This window comes from Balaenoptera borealis (assembly GCF_965194805.1).
Source record: "Balaenoptera borealis genome assembly, chromosome: 20".
NCBI lineage: Eukaryota > Metazoa > Chordata > Mammalia > Artiodactyla > Balaenopteridae > Balaenoptera > Balaenoptera borealis.
This window is the reverse complement of record NC_138879.1, coordinates 1,898,453-1,916,951: the sequence shown is the minus strand read 5'-3', so window position 1 is coordinate 1,916,951 and position 18,499 is coordinate 1,898,453. Positions and strand designations below refer to the sequence as shown.

The following is an 18,499-nucleotide window of genomic DNA, read 5'->3' as shown; positions in this document are numbered from 1 at the left end:
CCGTGACCCCCGACCCGGGCCCTGGGCGGGCGCGGGCCCGGCACGGCCTCGTCCACGTGGGCCGGCGCGCGCACGCCGGGCCGGCCCCCTCCTTGGCGGCGCTCCGCGCTCGCAGCACATGGTCGGCGGCGCGCCCCCGAGGCCGGCGGAGACCGGCTGCAGCCGGTATAGGATAAGCGATAGGCAGCGACGCGGGGCCGGGGCGCGGACGGCGGCACGCACGGCTATAGGCGCGGCGCGGCGCGGCGCGGGCGGCGGGGAGGGGGGCGGGGGGCGCGGCGCGGGGGCCCGAGGCGCGGGAGCGGGCGGGGGGCCGGAGCCGGGCGCGGCGGGGCGGGCGCCCGGGGCTCGCCCGCCGGAGCCAACTTGCCCTAGGCTCGGGCCCACGCCCTAAGGGGTTAATCCTCTCTCGTGTTCCCGAGCGGCTTATAAGGAGGGGGCGGCCTGGCCTCCGCCTTATTGGGAGCCTTTTGGGGTTTATTCTCTTCCCTTCTAACTTGGTGAGTTGGTTTTATCATTTTACATGTTTAAAAGTTTGATGGTGGGGTGTGGGTGGTTTTTTTTTTTTAAGCTATGTTGGGAGCTTTTGGGGGCTGGTGGGGGGGTAGGTTGGAGGGAGGAAGAGGAAACCACTTAACTGCTTAACATTTTGGATAGGTTATTTCCCCGAATCTTCTCTGACAGTTGGGAATGCCCGGGTCCACCGGGATGGCGCGCTCTCACCAGTGCGGGCAGCCGAGAGTTGCCTGTCGGTGGCCCGGGTACAGTCGGTGTCCGGAAAACACGTAAAGGCAGGTTTGGCCTTTGGGTGCCCCCCGGCCCAGGCGAGGGGCTCCGGGCTGTCGGGCGAGGGGGGCGCCGCGGTGAGCCCCCTGCATGGATTTTCCGCATGAAGTTGCCCGCGCGTCACAGGAGCGAAATGTCAGAGGTACCGTCCCCAGGCTCGCGCGCGCGCGCGCAGGGCGACCCCGCAGACAGCGCAGGGAAAGCGGGGTTCCCGGCCTCCCCACGCCTGACACACGCACCCGGGGCGGCCGACGGGGAGGCAGGCATGTCCCCGCCGAGAGCAGCTCGTCCACCTTGACCGTCAGGGCCGTCAGCGGCTGACGGCTGGTCCCGCTCAACTTCCAAGGTTCCCAGGGCTGCCAACCACGGGAAAGCGCCCGGGTAGCTGAGCGGCGCTGTGGCCAGGGAGGATGGTTTTGCAGAGGAAATGGGTTATTTCCTTCTGTTTCTTTTTTAAACTAGACCGCCACACTCTCCCAGCAGACAGGTGATAGAAGTTTGTTAGGTGGCATGTAACATGTCACCAAACACGGGGGGCGTCAGTCTTAGAGAAAAGCTCCCCGGAGCCAAGCGGGGAAGAGCAAGCAATGACACCTTGTCATCCTGGAAGCTGGTTTTGTTTGCTCGGTTATAGACACACCAGGCCAGCTCTTTCTCAAAGGAGACGGTTTCTACCCCGGGGAATGGGATTTCTCGGTGATCTTATTATTTTGCAAATCATACTAAGTGGATTGGGTGGAGGGTCTTGTTTGCAAAAACAATCCCAAGTGCTATGCAGAGATCTCGAAGTGATGCATCTGCCCATGTCCAAGCACCAGTCCCTGTCACTGGGCGGGGGGGGCGATCAACAATACATCCTGCCTGGTGGATACAGAAATACCTCTTCTCATCATTAAGAGTGTCCAAGATAGTTCCAGTATGTATATAAACAGTGCAGCCAAGTGGAAAAGCTCCTTCTCTATGAGAACCACCAACCCTGAGTTTTCCTTCTGTGGTTTCCCAAAAAGGACTTTGCTCGGTGGAACTCCTGAGGACGACACTTAAATGAGGGGTTAGGTTTCTACATCACGATCTTGTAAAAGGGGGTGAATCGGTGCTCTCCAGGGATTCAGAGCAGCTGAGGCTGCCGTCCAGGTTAGGTTTGGGGGTTTTGTTTTTTGTTTTGTTTTTTTAAAATAGAGAACTGAAGTGAGCTTCACCTAAATACAGACTGGTTTTGACAACTAGGGCTGGAAACAACTTGTCGAAAGCTGTTCTCCAGGCTACGCCTTTAAGAAGAATGGCGATTGGCAGTGGCTCGCTGAGGCTTTGTTCACACCAGCCACACCAGCAGCTGCCACCGCTGCCCACCCAGAGCCTGCGTTTTGAACCCTGCTCTGACCTGACCCTGGACTGGCACGCTGACGGTCTATCACAGTCCAGTATTTTGCGTCCTTCGTGCCTCCAGGGGACAGCTTTTCTCAAGAAATCAAATCGCAGAGGGAGTCCCAGCTATAGCAGATTCCCAAGCCTTGGCAGGATTCTCGTTTATTTAAGATTAGACAACCAAATGCTCATAGGAAGTCATTCCAAACGACCCAGTGCATTTTGTCCGTTCTGCTTCCTTTGGGAGAACATTAGGGGGAAGGCGACACGGTTGCCAGGAACCCCCGCTCCGAGTCGCAGCATTTTACCCTCCAGACCTCCGTGTCTCACCCCTGCTCGTAGAGGATGAAACTCAGGAACAAAGTCATTTCCCCATGAGTGTGCAGCCAGTTAATGGTAAATAGAAATTCAACAAATAACGCACAAGGGCCTCACGAAGACAGACCTGTGGACCTTGCGTCAAAGGACTCAAAAATGAATTGAGAAAGATGAAAGGGTAACTTGGAGCAAGTGGGGGTCAAAGGCTATCAGAGAAATGTAGATTTTTAGGGCAGGCAGAGATCTGAGATCACCTCTGTCTAGTTCAACTCCCTTGTTCACCTCTTGACACTGAAAATCAAGGAGCAAGGTGATTCTCCCAAGGCTGTGGGGTCGCTCCTCGCTTGGCTATATCCCCACACAGTAAAACGAATATCCCATCCCGTCACGTCAGAGAAATTCACATGCCCATAAAACCAAAACAGATTATTTCCATGTTCTGGAATTCTTAGAGCCTTTGAAGCCACAGGCCTTTCTCTCTTTCGTTTGTAGAGGCCAACCCGTTAGTTAAGCCAGTCGGCCTGCTGAAGGGATGGCAGAAAGGAAAGAGTCCAGGGGAAGGATTTATTCTGCAAGCAGGGACTTCCTCACTTGACAACTGGGTTTTAGGAGGCTAGAGCCGTGCATTGCTTCAGGAGCGCCCCAAGACGAATACTTTGTTTAGTGAACTTTTATTGAGCACATACTATGTGCCAGACACACTGCCAGGCACTGGGTCTGGAAAGAGCTGCCGACTGCCCTGTGTGCAAGGCGTCCTCAACTGTATGTTACAGAAACCCAGTTCTTCTATTATCATTCTGTATTGTGATCTTCAAAGCTCAATATACCAGGGCATAGGATGCTTTAGGATGATGAAGGCGTAAACTTGGGAGTATCAGTGGGTTCTGGGGTGTCATCTTTCTTTTATGATGATCCCAGTAAAACAATAAAAAAGCTGTCCTCCCCAAACCTAAGAATGCAGGTGAGAGTTATATTTGGATCTAGCTCCAGGGGAGTAGCCCAGATGTAAAGTTTAAAGAAACAAAGGAATTGAACACCCAGAAGGAGCTCAGAGAGTAAACAGAAGGAAAGCAGTCAGACAGCTGCCATCTTCGAGCCAGCTGTCCTAGATCGGATCTAACCAACGTCCGGCTCCTTTACACCCACGTCTGCAAGAACCACCTGGCACTTGCACTTTCTTCCCGGCTCCCAGCTCTCCTTGGGCCAGTAGGTTTAACCTGAGCAATCAGGTGGTTGAGAACTCAGTGCTGAATACCGAAGTGTCTGTCAGCTGCCAAAGCTGGGGGAGCTTTAAGGATTCCCAAAGCCAACCTCTTCATTTGACGAGTGAGGCACTCTGGCCCAGAGAGGTGCAGTGACTTTCTCCGGGTCACACAGTGACGTGGTGAAAGAGTCCTCACAATCTCTATAGGAAGCGTCCCCTCCCTGGGCTTCAGAATGTTGTTCTGCATCCTAATACAGCGGGGCCCCGGGGAGACAGGAGATCAGATGCTGGACCATTTCGGTCCAGTCCCTTCCCCTCTCTGGGGGTCGGTTTCCCCATTTTGCAAAATGAGTGGGATTTTACAAAGAGGAGATGGACCCAGATGGGCTCCAAATCCCATTTTGGTTGTAACATTCTGTAATTCTAACTCCACCCACCCCGGGGCCTCCAGCCCCACCCATCTTGCACATTCAAACCACCAACGGCAACAGGCAAAGAAAGAGAGAGATGGGCACCCATCACCAGAACTGAAGCGCTGGCCTCACCCAGGGCCTTCTGATAGTAGGAAACCTCGTCTTTGTACAAAAACTGCAGTCTAGTCTTGATCCTCTAAAATGCAACCCAACAGAAAGATTCTGTGTCTTGGTCCTGCAGTGATTTTAGGCTAGAGAGGGCTTCTGTTTGTCTCTTTGGGGCCTTTATCAATTTTAGCCCAATGTGTTTTTATTCAGGTTGGCCCCGAGCCCTCTCTTAAAATGCTAAGATCTTATGGGCACCCTTCTGCGTCAGATCGTGCCAATGTGGCCTTGGACTTAGTCGCCACTGCTTGTCAGAAATGTCCTGAGCTCCGGGAGGACATGGCTGAATGGTTTTAAAATGTGATGGGATTTCAGTCTTAAGGTTCCTTATCATTATCATCAACAAACAATTTCATCCATGGAGGCAGAGGCCATCTCTCTATTTTCACTGTCCCCCCTAGCGTAGGCCCTGGCACCCAGCAGTTACTTTGTTGGAAAGAATTAATTAAAGCTGTGTGCAAGGTACCTGGGGCGGGGGGGGAAGGGATGCAAAGAGAAATAGGCCCCAGATTTGTTTTCCGTGAGCTTGCAATTTAACTGAGCAAATAGGATAAACGCATGCAAGTAAACAGTACCCCGTTATTAAAGGGTGCCTGTCACGTGACAAGGGCTCCTTCGGTTGGTTGAGCGGATCAGAGGAAGCCTGTAGAGCAGGAGGGTGTGACGGAGCAGGCCCTCATGGGCGCCAGCTGGAGGGGGGCCTCCAGCCTTAGGAAGGGGCATGGCCACAGGCAAGGTGGCTGGCCAGGCAAGTGACAGAGCAGGAAGAATGAAGGCTGCCGAGATCCGTGGGGGGCAGGGGCTCCCAATTAGGAAGGACTTTGAAAGTCAAGCTGAGCTCGTGGATTCTGTCCTTCAGAAAGAGGAAAGCCACTGAAAAAGTCCGAGCAGAAAAATGTCATGACGATGCAGCATTTCAGAAAGATTAATCGTACCAGACAGTTGAGAGACCAGTGAAGGAGTCTTGGGCTTCCAAGGCGAAGCTCAAAGGAGTGGCCCAGTAGGGGGGGCGAGATGGGAGGGTGACCTGAGCTGTGGACTCCCCCCCGCCCTCCCCCTCCTTCCCTCCTACCCCGCTCCCTAGGGCTGAACACGGTTCCAAAGCCAACACCGGCATGTACTTTTTTTTTTTTCCTTCTCAATCTTAAGCCCACTACCGTTGTCAGCTCCTCTGCCCCAGCTGCCTCATCTTGGGAGCAAACTTTGAAAGTCTTAACGGAGGAGGGGACTTGGGAAAACCTCAGCTGCTGGAGGGCTCGGGGTTCCCATGTTAAATCAGCCGCTTTCCGTGTTGGGAACATGAATGACAAACTGGTGTGTAATTGTTACCCTACACCCAGAGCCACTTAAGTGCTCTTCCCACCTTTGCCCTCAGCTCTCAGGCATGACACGTTGACACACATCAAAATGCAGAGGCCTTTGCTGCAGGGAGCATAGCGTCTTAAAGCATCTTATGCCCTATTTATGCAACCAAATAGCCAACAGAGAGTAAAAAGTGAGTATACAGTCCTTTCAGAGTACTAGGCTACCATGCTATCAATAGGCTGAACAATATGAAATTCGGTCAGATTTGCTGCTTTGTAAGATTCTCAGAGCAGATTCCGAATACTGGATCCCCGTATCAGAAACTGGAAAGTCTACTGGCTAGATGAGGTTTTGTCCTGTTATTTCTCAATTGCTCTCCATTTTCAATAAAACCTGCCTTAGTATGTGAGCACGACAACTCGCGGCTAGGCCACCCACGCATCCTGAAAGTTCACCTGGATACAACTGCATAATTGTAGAGAATTCTTAAACTCAAGGTGTATTGCCATTAAGAGCGCGGAGACCACAGACTCATTTGTTATTTATAGGTATTAATTTTTAGTTGGGTTAAAAACACACATCACTATTTCAAAGTGTATGTAATTGCAGAGGTTTTGAAAATGTCCGCGTTTTATGCGCTTAAGCCCGCCGCAGAAGCCTTAAACGACCCTGCCTCCAGTGTTAAATATTGTTTCCCCTTAGTGGCAATACGGCACAGGGATCTGATGTTCTGATGTTTGTTGCAACCTGAATGGAAAAGCATAGCGAGGTCAGGAGTAACTTGGTTTAAGTTCCCTGGCTGTCCAGACCCCGCAAATTGGTAGTGCCTTATTTGGTCACTATATCCTAGAGTACTGGTCCTGTGTGGAGAAATTCCATTTCTCATACACCACGTGGTGACTGACTTTGAGGAACTCATTCATGCTAAACCAACACCCAGAAGACAGAATCCCCAAATTTTAATTTGTAGCCACATTCCGTTCCCGTAGGTACAGCCATATGGGACTCCAGACCATAATCAGAATGTTGCTGAGTAGGAAGTAGGATGGTCTGAATGACCAGGGGCATCAAGCAGAGATGCAGGACGTCTCCAGCACTTAGCTGCCCCCTGCAAGGTGGCCTCTGAGCCTCTCTCTTCCTAGGCTTCATTTCTTTTTTTTTTTTTTTTTAATTTATTTTTATTTATTTATTTTTGGCTGTGTTGGGTCTTCGTTTCTGTGCGAGGGCTTTCTCTAGTTGCGGCAAGCGGGGACCACTCTTCATCGCAGTGCACGGGCCTCTCACCATCGCGGCCTCTCTTGTTGCGGAGCACAGGCTCCAGACGCGCAGGCTCAGTAATTGTGGCTCACGGGCCTAGTTACTCCGTGGCATGTGGGATCCTCCCAGACCAGGGCTCGAACCCGTGTCCCCTGCATTGGCAGGCAGATTCTCAACCACTGCGCCACCAGGGAAGCCCTAGGCTTCATTTCTGATCCACATTCCTTACGGTCAATTCAATCTTCCTTTACCTAACTTGTCTTCAGGTTCAAGGTCAGCACTGATCCTTGGTCTGGTGGCCATTCTTTGTCCTCCAAAGTGCCTCTAAATATTCTGCCCAGATTCTTTATGTTTTTTTTTGGTTAGTTTTTCCATTTAACTGCCATAGCTTGGAAGTCTTCCTTCCCAGAATCTTTAGGGGCTCCATATACAATACAAACATAGTTAGTTCATTAGATAGATAGATAAGATGGATAGATAAAATGATAGATGACAGAGACAGATAATGATATAAATGTGATGATAGATAAAAGATGACATAGATGTATAGATAGATAGATAGTATTATTCAAAGACTTTATACTAACTGCACATGATTTAAATATTCATCAACCTAAGAAATGTAGTAAGTAGTTCTCATCTGTTATGTTGAGTATTAGAATCATCCACCCTCATGCCATTGCTGGTCTAATTTTTTTTTTTTTAACTTTTTCTTTTAGATTAAGAATGACCCAAAAGAAATCACAGCTTTGTTCCAGAGCCAATGTTTATACTCAAGTGCCTGATGGAGGATGGGGCTGGGTGGTAGCTGTTTCTTTTTTCTTCGTTGAAGTCTTCACCTATGGCATCATCAAGTCATTTGGTGTCTTCTTCAATGACTTAATGGACAGTTTTGATGAATCCAATAGCAGGATCTCATGGATAATATCCATTTGTGTGTTTGTCTTAACATTTACAGGTTAGTACATCTTCCAGCTTAAGAGCTATATAAGCATATGCCTCTTTCAGTCTGCCTAATTATGTAAGAGGCGCTGAAGGAAAAAGTCTGCTTGCCAGACTTGACTGCCTTCATTTAATGCACATGTGTTAAACACCTACTGTATGCACTCTCTTAGGATACTGTAGATTATTTTGAGGACAATAGCAAACCCCGGTTCAATGGGAATGTGGTCATTTCCTAAAGAAGCAGCATTAAAAGTTCTTGGCATCCTGGGTCCTGGTCTCGTAAAAACAAGCTGAGGAAACAGGTTGGGAACATGAAAATGTGGCTACATGAAGAAGAAAGATGGAAGGTGTAAAAGGGTATATGGGAAAACTACCCATATTGTCCAGAGAGGATATTCTGAATTCCAAACACCTGTTTCCCTAAAGGACTTCACTGGCTAATCAGTCTGCCCAGCTCCCAGATCCAACAGCATCAGATGAATGGGGTTGTAGTATAATTCTTAACATTCTAATTTTCACTTGGTCCCATTCAGACCTAATTCAACACATCTCTGAGGTCTCATGACGGTTCATCCATCTGTCAGGGGCCGCGCCAGGGTCTTCTGAGAAAGCAAGGCCATTGAACTTACCGCTGACAGTTAACGGGGCTGAACTTCAGCTTCCCTAACTTTACCCTAATATCCTGTCATGGAACCATTGCCTCTGAAGTTTTCTAAGCCTGTCTTTAAAGGTACTTAGTTTTCAGCCCTATACTGTCTCACAAAGGTAGCTCCATTGTTCTTTGCTACCGGGTAAAGTCAGAATTTCTCCCGTTAGCCCTGATACTCTCTCCTACACGGTTCATGGAAGTACTCCTAGTTCCGGTTTGAGTATTAAGATACTTAATTTCTTAATTGGCAGGATGTTTACTTTCATGGAAAGATAACTTACATGAATTAGAACCAAAATTTTACATTTGGTAACCAAAATAAAACGAAAATCCCAAAGCTGAACTTTTAGCCGTTTTCTAACCAAAGATAATATAGTCAACAAGAAATTTCCAGCTAATACTATTATACCAGAAGATAATTGTTCTTCATGCTGTTATTCTAGTCATTAATGCCTTGAGTCTACACACTGCCTAAAAATGATCCTAGTGATTTCATTATTCGCTATATTAATATATTAGTTTACATTCAACTCACATAAGAGATAGGTATGCACCAACCCCAACAAAATTCTTCCTCCCCCCAACTCTGGAGGGTTCCCTTATCTCATTGTACTCAAGGCGGTATCAGTGGGAACCTAAGTAGCATCTAACTAGGAAGCTCATCTTCCAGATTTAAATGTCCTGGAGGATACAGAGCACAGAAGCTACGCCAATTGTAATTCATCAGCCACTTTGAACTATCTATCCCATAGCTAGCCTCCTTTTGGTATGCATAACAGAATTCACCATACTTTCATACCATTTGCAAAAAAGTCAAATGGAACTTAGCTGGAATTTGACCCTAAACGGAGCCTTTTAAAAAAAATCCAAAGCAGCGAGTATAGAAAAAAAAAAAAAAAAAGCCTCGTACAATCACAGGAAAAGCCCATTTTTATTACAGAATAACATAAATTTAATGCATATCCAATTTTATAGGGGCTCCTGGTGAGTCAAAATCTTTCATCGGAGACGAAAGATATGTTTTATACTATGACTCTTGATTTCTCTTCAAGGAGCCCCCAAAATATATTGTCCAGCTTGTGCAAATAGTAAAATAAGTCCTGAACTGACTTAAGGAACCATTGCACAAAATGTATTCTGTATCTTACATCATCACCTCCATGTTCAAGGCTTAAAAGATGGAATCTTACCATGGACTCACGGACACAGAGAACAGACGTGTGGTTCCCAAGGGGGAGGGGGAGGGATGGGGAGGGAGGGTGGGGTGAGCAGGTGCCAATGAGTGTATACAGGATGGAGAAACAGCAAGGCCCCACTGTGTAGCACAGGGAACTGCATTCCACATCCTGGGATAAACCATACGGGAAAAGAATATTTTTAAAACACGAGTGTATATACACGTATGTATAACTGAATCACTCGGCTGTACGCCCGAAACTAACACAACGTGGTAAACCAACTACACTTCACTAAACGTTAGAAAATGTAAAATTAAACAAGATGGAATCTTAGGGTATATGTAGAGCTGATTCACTCTGTTATACAGCAGAAACTAACACACCATTGTAAAGCAATTAAACTCCAATAAAGATGCTAAAAAATTTTTTTAAAAAAGGAGTCCTAGGGAGGCTAAGGCTTTTGCCTCTGGGAGCTGAGACCCCGTTTTGCTCTTTCTGCAGCTCCTGTGTCCACTGTCCTGAGCATTGGGTTTGGACACCGTCTGGTGGTGATGGTCGGGGGGCTGCTGGTCAGCGTGGGCATGGTGATCGCCTCCTTCTCACAGAAGGTCTACCATATGTACATTGCCATCGGCATCATCTCTGGTAAGCACTTCTCCTGGGCTCCCTCATTCTCCAGAGACTTAGCTTCTAGAACAAGGGGGGGGGGGGGGAGGGAATCAAATCCAAAGTGTATTTCTTTCTCCCTTTCTCTTTTTTTCTTTAAAATTAATAACGTCCCAGCTCAGTCGTTTTGAACTGGGCTGTATGGGCTCCAGGTATTCCCCTGGGAACCTCTTCTCAATGCCCAGGACTTTCTGATTTTTTTTTTTTTTTTTTAATATTTACCAATGAGAAAGAGAACTTCTCTTTTGTGATAGTTTGCAGCCAAAAGACATCATTTTCACAAAGTAAGGTTTGAATTTCTTTAGCTGAGATTTCCCAAGTCGGGCTGTGAGGATCCTGAGCTGTAGGGGAGGGGTCTGTGCTGGACTTATTCTTAGGGGTCTGAGAAAACTTTTTTCCCTTTCAAAACACTTTAAATCTTTTCATATATTTCTACACATACCAAAACTCATTTATTTCCAAATAGAAGTCATGTATAAAAACTATATTCGATAAGAGTTCTGTCCATTGTGGATTATATAAATTTGGGGGGAAAAAATTGCAGAAAAGTAGGGGAAAAAAAAAAGAAAACAGGTTTGTTTGTTTTTTTAACTCCTAGCTTTCCAAAACAGCTCTTGCAGTTTCCCCAGACCTCTGATGAAACCTGTTTTTTTTTTTTTTTTTTTTTGCTCCAGCACTATTTTCCAGAATGAATTTCTGGGCTCCCAGAACTTATCATTTTAAATATGAACACAAAAATCCCAGATCTTTGAATGCATTCTTCTAGCATCAATGAGGATGTGGTCCTTTCTATCGTTTTTGACTTTCCATCACAGGTCTGGGATACTGCTTTAGCTTTCTCCCAACTGTCACCATTCTGTCACAGTACTTTGACAGAAGACGCTCTGTGGTCACGGCTGTTGCTTCTACAGGAGAATGTTTCGCTATGTTTGCTTTTGCACCAGGTAAGTGGATGACTACGGTCTACGTGTTCACGTGAACTAGCTCTTCTTGCTACACTAACTTTTGCCAACCGTCAGTTAATAGATTGACAGCTTCGACTGCGTGCAGAAGGAAAGGTTAATTGTCTTCTCTTCTCCAGCACATTTTCAGGATCTGTCTTCCCTAACCCCGATTTTAGGAATTCAAACATTTTCATACTGGTCCAAGTTTACATAAATAGGAATATACAATGGCACATATTCAGTGGTAAGGCTTGAAACAGCCATTCCAAAATAGATGATTTAATGATTTCGGATTGTTCCTATTATTCTATTTCTCTCCTTGGTCAAAAGAGCCATATTCACTGCGGCTTTAAATTGTGCTAGTAAAGTCCCTTTCGTTAACCGTGTGTGGATAATCTCACAGGGAGATTTTTATCCCTGGTTTATTTCCCTATCTTAACGAGAACCTGTGAATTTCACTAGCCAGTGGTAGACAAATCACCTTGGAGACAGATTAACCTCTTACTCTGCCGTTTCTTGGTGAATGTGTCAGTGGATCACGGCAGATTTGTTCAAAGGAGATACATGTAGTAGTATTTCGGGGTGACATGTCATGTCTGAAGCTTTTCAGATAGTTCAGAAAAATTAATGTATGCTTGCCTATAAATAGGCAGACAGAGGAAAATGTTAACTGTTGAAATTCACTGAAGTGCGGGCAGGCAGGCAGGTATCATTCTTCGCACTTTTCCGTCCGTTTGAAATTTTTCAGAACAAAACATTGAGGGGAGAATCAGTGGCGTGTGCACGCCCTGAAGGTAGAAACTGCATCTTGGTCGGCTTTGTTCCCTAGCACATCCCTGGCACCTGGTAGGCAGGCACTCAAGGAACGTGAATTGGAGAAAAGAAGAGCAGACCGATCATTGCCAGAGGCGGGGAAAGCACTTTGAAATACCCAAGCCTGAAAGACTTTGCAATTCTGAGCTTTCCATATCAACAGGGGGAAAAGAGGTGTGAGCAAAGCATGCTACAAAGGTAAATGGAGACCCCCTGCCCCGGAATTCGGGGCTGTCTTGCTAAGCTGATCTTCTTTCTAGGGAACCAACTTACCATGTCTCTTATACCTGACTGTCAGCTCTCAGAGAATGAGAATCTAGTGAAATGAAATTCTAATGAACATCATTTCACCTCTGTGGGATGATGACGAAAATTCCTGAAGGTCTCGTGGGGCCTGCATTATCCTATTGTCACTAGGGGGCTTGAAGCCCCCTTTGGCCTGACACCCCTCAACCCCCAGAGGACCCCAGCCAGGGTCCAGTCCTCCCCTCCGGGGTGCCTCTGGGCTGGCAGGAAGGTAGTTAGAACATTCCACAAAGTAGAAAGCGGAGAACTGTAGCAATATAGTTACTGCACAGGACTGTACTGTATCCACAAAATAAGTGTCTTAATTCCAGGATAATCCTATGAGCTTTTAGATTCTTAGTTTATCTTCTCCTTCATCTGTTACTACTAAGGGTTGAAGGAGTGGATGGAGAACGATCTAGCTCAGAGGGTGGAAATTCTATTTTGAAGAGGCCAGAGAGGAAATATTTCAGGCCTCATGGACAAGTCCTTGTCGGATCCACTCATCTCTGCGGTGACAGCACAGAAGCAGCCGTAGACGACATTAAAGAATGATCTCGGCTGTGTTCTAGTCAAGGTTTATCATCCAGAACAGGCAGCGGGGGTTGGATTTGGCCCGCAGACGGCTGTCTGCCGAACCTCGACGTGGGTCACGGACTTAGTTCATCTCTTGAGTCTCTGCCTGGCGGAAGGCACCCACCAGAGCTCTTTCAGAGGCCTGGGCTGAAAACGTGTATCTCTACTCATCCTTACGCACCTTCCTCCTTCTCGAGCCCTAACAGCCCCCAAACCTAGAAGAAAGGGTAGTGCCTGTCGACTGCATTCCCACGGCCGAGTAACTTTTGTTTACCTGTTTCCCAGTCCGCGTTTCTTCTCGCTCTTCTCCCCCCCCCACTCCCCCCACCCCCGGGTCTGGAGTTCGTTTCTGACCTTGGCTTTTCTTTCTCCTTCGCTCCTGCCCACCCAAGCCATCACGGCCCTGAAGGAGACCATCGGCTGGAGGTACAGCCTCCTCTTCGTGGGCCTCCTGCAGCTCAACCTCGTGGTCTGCGGGGCGCTGCTCAGACCCATCATCATCAGAGGACCCGGGACCCCCAAAACCACCGCCCACGAAAATCGGAAAGAAGCGCAATACATGCTTGAGAACGAGAAAACCCGCACCTCGATAGATTCCATTGACTCAGGAGTAGAACTAACTACCTCACCTAAAAGCGTGCCTGGTCACACGACCGTAGAGCTCGAGCCCACGGCCGACCTGCAGCAGATCCTGGGCCAGCCCGGCTGCACGCCCGGCCGCCAGAAGGCCCCGCTGCTGGACTTCTCCGTTTTGAAAGAGAAAAGTTTTATCTGCTACGCGTTTTTCGGTCTCTTCGTCACCCTGGGGTTCTTCGCCCCGTCCTTGTACATCATCCCCTTGGGCCTCAGTCTGGGCCTGGACCGGGACCGCGCTGCTCTCTTATTGTCCGCAATGGCGATCGCAGAAGTGTTCGGGAGGATCGGGGCTGGGCTGGTCCTGAACAGAGAGCCCATCCGCAAGATCTACATCGAGCTCATCTGCGTCGTCTTACTGACTGTGTCCCTGTTCGCCTTCACTTTTGCCACTGAATTCTGGGGTCTCATGTCCTGCAGCGTGTTTTCCGGGATTATGGTCGGGACGGTGGCAGGGACCCACATCCCACTGCTCGCTGAGGACGACGTCGTGGGAATCGAGAAGATGTCTTCAGCGGCTGGCGTCTACGTCTTCTTCCAGAGCATCGCGGGACTGGCTGGACCGCCCCTTGCAGGTAAGTTGAATACACAAAGTAAAACCCTTGTCTGCTATCCTTTTACAATACTTTACTTTTCCATGATGGTGTATCCCAGGATATTGAATATACTTCCCTGTGCTCTACAGGAGGAGCTTGTTGTTTGTCCGTCCTGTATCTAAGAGTTTGCACCTGCTCACCCCAAACTCCCACTCCATCCCTCCCCCATCCCCCTCCCCCTTGGCAACCACAAGTCTGTTCTCTCAACCACAAGTCTATGAGTCTTTCTGTTTCGTAGATGAGTTCATCTGTGTCACAGTTTAGATTCCACCTGTAGGATGCTGTCCTTTTATTAATGCCAGCTTCCTATTTGAGTCGAATGAAAAAAAAAACTATTGATTTTTATACTTGCAGAGAATTTTAGAGGTGTTGGGATAGAGATTACCCGAGCCACCTCTCTTGACTTAAATATGAGGAAAGTGAAAGCCAGAGAATGTCAGCCTACAGCCCAATGGTAAATCAGTGACCAAGTCAGGATTAGAACCTGGGTCTGCAGACCAAGCTGCCCGGGCTTTTTCTACCAGTTGGCCTTGAAAAATGCTTGGCGGGGGGAACACTTGGATTTCTGACCTCATCACCCTGACTTTTGGGATAACAGAACCAAGGGTCTTCCGTAAGCCAGCTTCCCTTCTAGGGAGGGGTTTTAGGGAACTGAACCTAGAGCTGCACTCTGCAGAGAACTTCACTCATCACTACAGAATATTTCCCTGTAGGAAGGACATAGGTTTGTTTTACATCTTAGCCCTGAAATAAGTCCTTGAGGTTATTGTGATTAGAAATCTTACTCCATGTGAAAAGATACCTGAAGTGAACTCGAGTGAAAATAATAGAGCTCTTTCCTCTTAGGAGAGGATGTCAGCTTTCCAAAGAAGTGGGCATCTCACCGTTCCCAAGTTTTAGATTGTCAGCTAGGACAGATCAGCCCACGAAGAACATCTGAGTGACAGAATTTTCTCAGGTGCTAAGTAGGCTGTATGTTTGTCTACATCTTCTCTCCCGTCTAGAAAAGACTCCTACCTTCCACGTGTTTTTTTCTTAAAAAAAAAAAACAAAAAAACCCCAGACAGAACAAGGAAGGTAGAGAGCCTGAGAAGTGGCTGAGTCTGGGGGAGCCGGGGGGTGAGGTCTTCGTGGCTAACGTGCCGATGCTCCCGCAGGGCTGCTGGTGGACCAGAGCAGGATCTACAGCAGAGCCTTCTACTCTTGCGCGGCTGGGATGCTGGTGGCCGCTGTGTGCCTCGCCCTCGTGAGACCCTGTAAAAGGGGGCTGTGCCGCCGGCCCCGAGCCGGGGAAGGGAAGGCCGAGAGTCACCGTGCGAAAGCTTTACAAGACATCCCAGAAGACTTTCTTGAAATGGACCTGGGGAAGACTGAGCACAGAGCGCCTATGAAAACGGAGCCCGTGTGACACGCTTGTCATTCACACCAGCCTCCCTGGGGGCTGCAGAGGGTGGGGGACAGGGGACCCAGGGCAGCAGAGACGTGGACCACCCACCCGCTTTCCAGACTACACTCTAAAGGGAATGTATGCGTGAACACCACTACCAACATCCTTCTTTTTTTTCTTGTAAGTTTTCCTTTTCGCTTGTTTTTTAAGCCAAAACAAAAACCACTGAACACCCTTTCCGTACATCAACCTGGCTGTATTCAGTAGCAATACGAAGATGCACAGGACTCTCGGATTCGCATTCCGGTTTTAAAAGAGTGACATGAATTGGCAAAGTGGTTTTAAGAGCTCTCACATGTGATAAACTACTATCTTGGAAAAGGACATCTGGCCAAGGCCATTGAAATGAACTTGGCCATTCCAAAAAAAAAAAAAAAAAGAATCTTACATCATTTAAAACATTTCTCATTTTCAGAAATATGAACAAATTGTTTAAAACCCTTTGAAAAATACTGAGGTTTCCATTAACAAATTAGGGCCTCTGAATTTTCCACATAGTTCATGGAAATGAAGTACAGTTTGAGACCAAACATTTGGCTAGTAAACGGAAATTTTAAAAATATATGTAACTTGAACTTCATAAATGTGAAGATGACCACTTCTTTTTATGGCCAGTCACTACCAGAAGTATTTCAATACAGAATACACAGCACAGCATTCAAAAATGTGTTTCCTATTCCTTTTAATTATTCAGAAATATGTGATTGTAGTGTCTTTAATTTAAACCACTATTTATTATTAAGTTATTCTAGAATGAATAAAGTAATCAAAAGAAAGAAAATCTGAGACATAAGCAGAATTTTTACCCCCTTTCTGCAATCCTTTACATGCCTGAAAGAATACTTCTTAACTTGTAAAGTGACTCTCGTAAAAGGCCAAGTTGTAAGGATTCTTCAGTCTGATGAAAGACGACGTGCGTCATTTAAAGGGGGCCACAACGATGAGGAGCAAATAAATCGCCGTAGCTTTTTTAAATGGTTTGTTTTATCACCTAAGAATACTTGAGGATCTTCTTTGATCAGAATTATATTTCATTGAATTGTTGAAGCATTTCTGATTTTTTTTTTTTAATCTCACCGTTGAAGCATTTCTGTATTTCACGTGGGATAGCAGAGACATTTATTTTACCATCATGAGTTATATCCTATAAACCTTGATTGCTCTATGTTACCAGAGTTATCGGGGCAACTGGTCACTGTTTTTTTTTTTTGGAGTTACATTACATGTATAGTATTTCTCATGTGCACATTTTTCTGTAAAAGGGCAAGTATGAGGGTAACAGGTTGGCTACGTACTCATAATGTCCTGAATCTCACTTCACAGGTGACGGTCAGTACCGCTGCTCCATCTTTATTCATTTACTGTTAATTTATGACAACTCAGGGGGAAAAAAAATATAACAAGCCTAGTTTGCCTAGTTTGGTTACAGGTACACACAAGCTTGAATATTTCTCTGCACTGAAATGAAAGTGGCATAGTTCATCACCACCTGCTACGTTTTTGTATAGTGTTTGATCAGCCATAGAAATAGGACAATCTGTAAAACTTTGGGGAGGACCTGGGGAGGAAATGACAACGTGTCTGTCAAAAACAGACACACCTAGAACAAGTTGGATGTAGCAAATCTCTGTCACTACCAGAGAAGGACTTGGAGCTTGTGGCACTTTTGCAGACTTCATGACTTCAGCACTTTACAGCATTTTTTACTATGAATGTTCAATACAATTTAGTATTTATATCTGGTTTCAGAGCGATCTGCTCAAGACGTCCATTCTGTTAATTGCATGGAAAAAAAAATGTATGCCAATTTCAGTATGTCAGTAATCAAGGTTTTAAATGTTTGGCAGAAAATGAAAACAGGATTGCTGATTTGTTCTGTATTCTGTGACATTCTGGTACTTCTAGATTTGCAATAAATGTATGGCTTTTTTATTTAAAGAGAGTGATTCGGTTTTTTATTGACTCCTTGGCGTTCATTGTTGGATCCAGTTAAAGTTATAAAAACTCAAGTAAGATTCATGTCAAATAACGTTTTTAAAACCTTTTGTGCAAAATCTTTTAACTGCACTGGAGACGCATAAACGTTTCCAAGACGTGTTAGTTGAACATCATTATTTCATAAATGAAAAATAAATGAATGGGGACTTCCCTGGTGGTCCAATGGTTAAGACTCCACACTCCCGATGCAGTGGGGCACGGGTTCGATCTCTGGTTGGGGAACTAAGATCCCACATGCCACACAGCATGGCAAAAAATTTAAAAATAAATAAATGAATGAAATGATATCCTGGTGGCCACAGAGAGATAGCTCAGCCTATCAAAAGTAATAAGTGAAAATAGTTAAGACTAACCATACGTGGTTACAGAACAGGCCTAAGAACTGCTCTAACCTGTAAGTAAACAGCACGGACTTCCCATGCCAGGGGTCTGCAAAAACTTTTTCTGCAAAGGTCCAGATAGTAACTATTTAAGGCTTTGCGGGCCACACAGGCTTGGTCACAACTATTCAGCTCTGCCTCTGTAGGGCGCAAACAGCCATAGACAAAATGTAAATGAATGAGCATGGCTGTCTAAATAAAAGTTTATGGATACTGAAATTTGAATTCCATAGAGTTTTCACATACTATGAAATATTGTTGATTTTTTTCAGCCACATAAAAATGTAAAAGCCATTATTAGTTTGCAGGAGGTCAAGAAGAATCGGCAGTGGACCGGATTGGGCCTGCGGGCCTGCTCCACGCACCTGGGACACTGATCGGACAGGTACCACCAGTAGCAAAACTGTAAACTAGCTGTCCTAACTGATGGGAAAGGATCATCGTGGTCAAAGTGAGCCTTAGATCACAGGTGCCAAAGATAGGAAAGATCAAACAGCTGCTAGCACATTATCAGGTTTCATTGCCTTGATTAAAGAGATTTGGCTTCCACGTTACTGATGAAGTAATTTCACTACA

At 46.5% G+C, this 18,499-nt stretch overlaps 2 protein-coding genes across 14 annotated transcripts in view; one reads left to right on the top strand and one right to left on the bottom strand.

Annotated features, from left to right (window-relative positions):
• The window catches only part of ARSG (arylsulfatase G), a 117,135-nt gene that overhangs the window by 88,031 nt on the left and 10,605 nt on the right, over positions 1-18,499 (bottom strand). The window lies entirely within an intron of this gene.
• SLC16A6 (solute carrier family 16 member 6) lies at positions 78-17,483 on the top strand. Of its 12 annotated transcripts, XM_082370453.1 has the most exons (9): positions 290-500; positions 658-928; positions 2,962-3,231; positions 5,627-5,746; positions 7,533-7,771; positions 10,087-10,230; positions 11,067-11,195; positions 13,262-14,077; positions 15,256-17,483. In XM_082370453.1, the coding sequence occupies exons 5-9, from the start codon at positions 7,540-7,542 to the stop codon at positions 15,504-15,506; spliced, it is 1,572 nt and encodes a 523-aa protein (XP_082226579.1). In that variant the 5' UTR covers positions 290-500; positions 658-928; positions 2,962-3,231; positions 5,627-5,746; positions 7,533-7,539; the 3' UTR covers positions 15,507-17,483. The 12 variants fall into 12 exon arrangements, with proteins under 12 accessions (XP_082226575.1, XP_082226579.1, XP_082226580.1 ...); XM_082370454.1 differs by lacking the exon at positions 658-928; XM_082370455.1 differs by lacking the exons at positions 658-928; positions 2,962-3,231.

Bases quoted from the DNA above. Each gene is read 5' to 3' on its own strand.
- SLC16A6 (XM_082370445.1), top strand. From the start codon at position 7,459: ATGTTGAGTATTAGAATCATCCACCCTCATGCCATTGCTGGTCTAATT. The intron at 7,772-10,086 runs GTTAGTACATCT...CTCTTTCTGCAG, and splicing joins GTTTGTCTTAACATTTACAG to CTCCTGTGTCCACTGTCCTG. The intron at 11,196-13,261 runs GTAAGTGGATGA...TGCCCACCCAAG, and splicing joins TATGTTTGCTTTTGCACCAG to CCATCACGGCCCTGAAGGAG.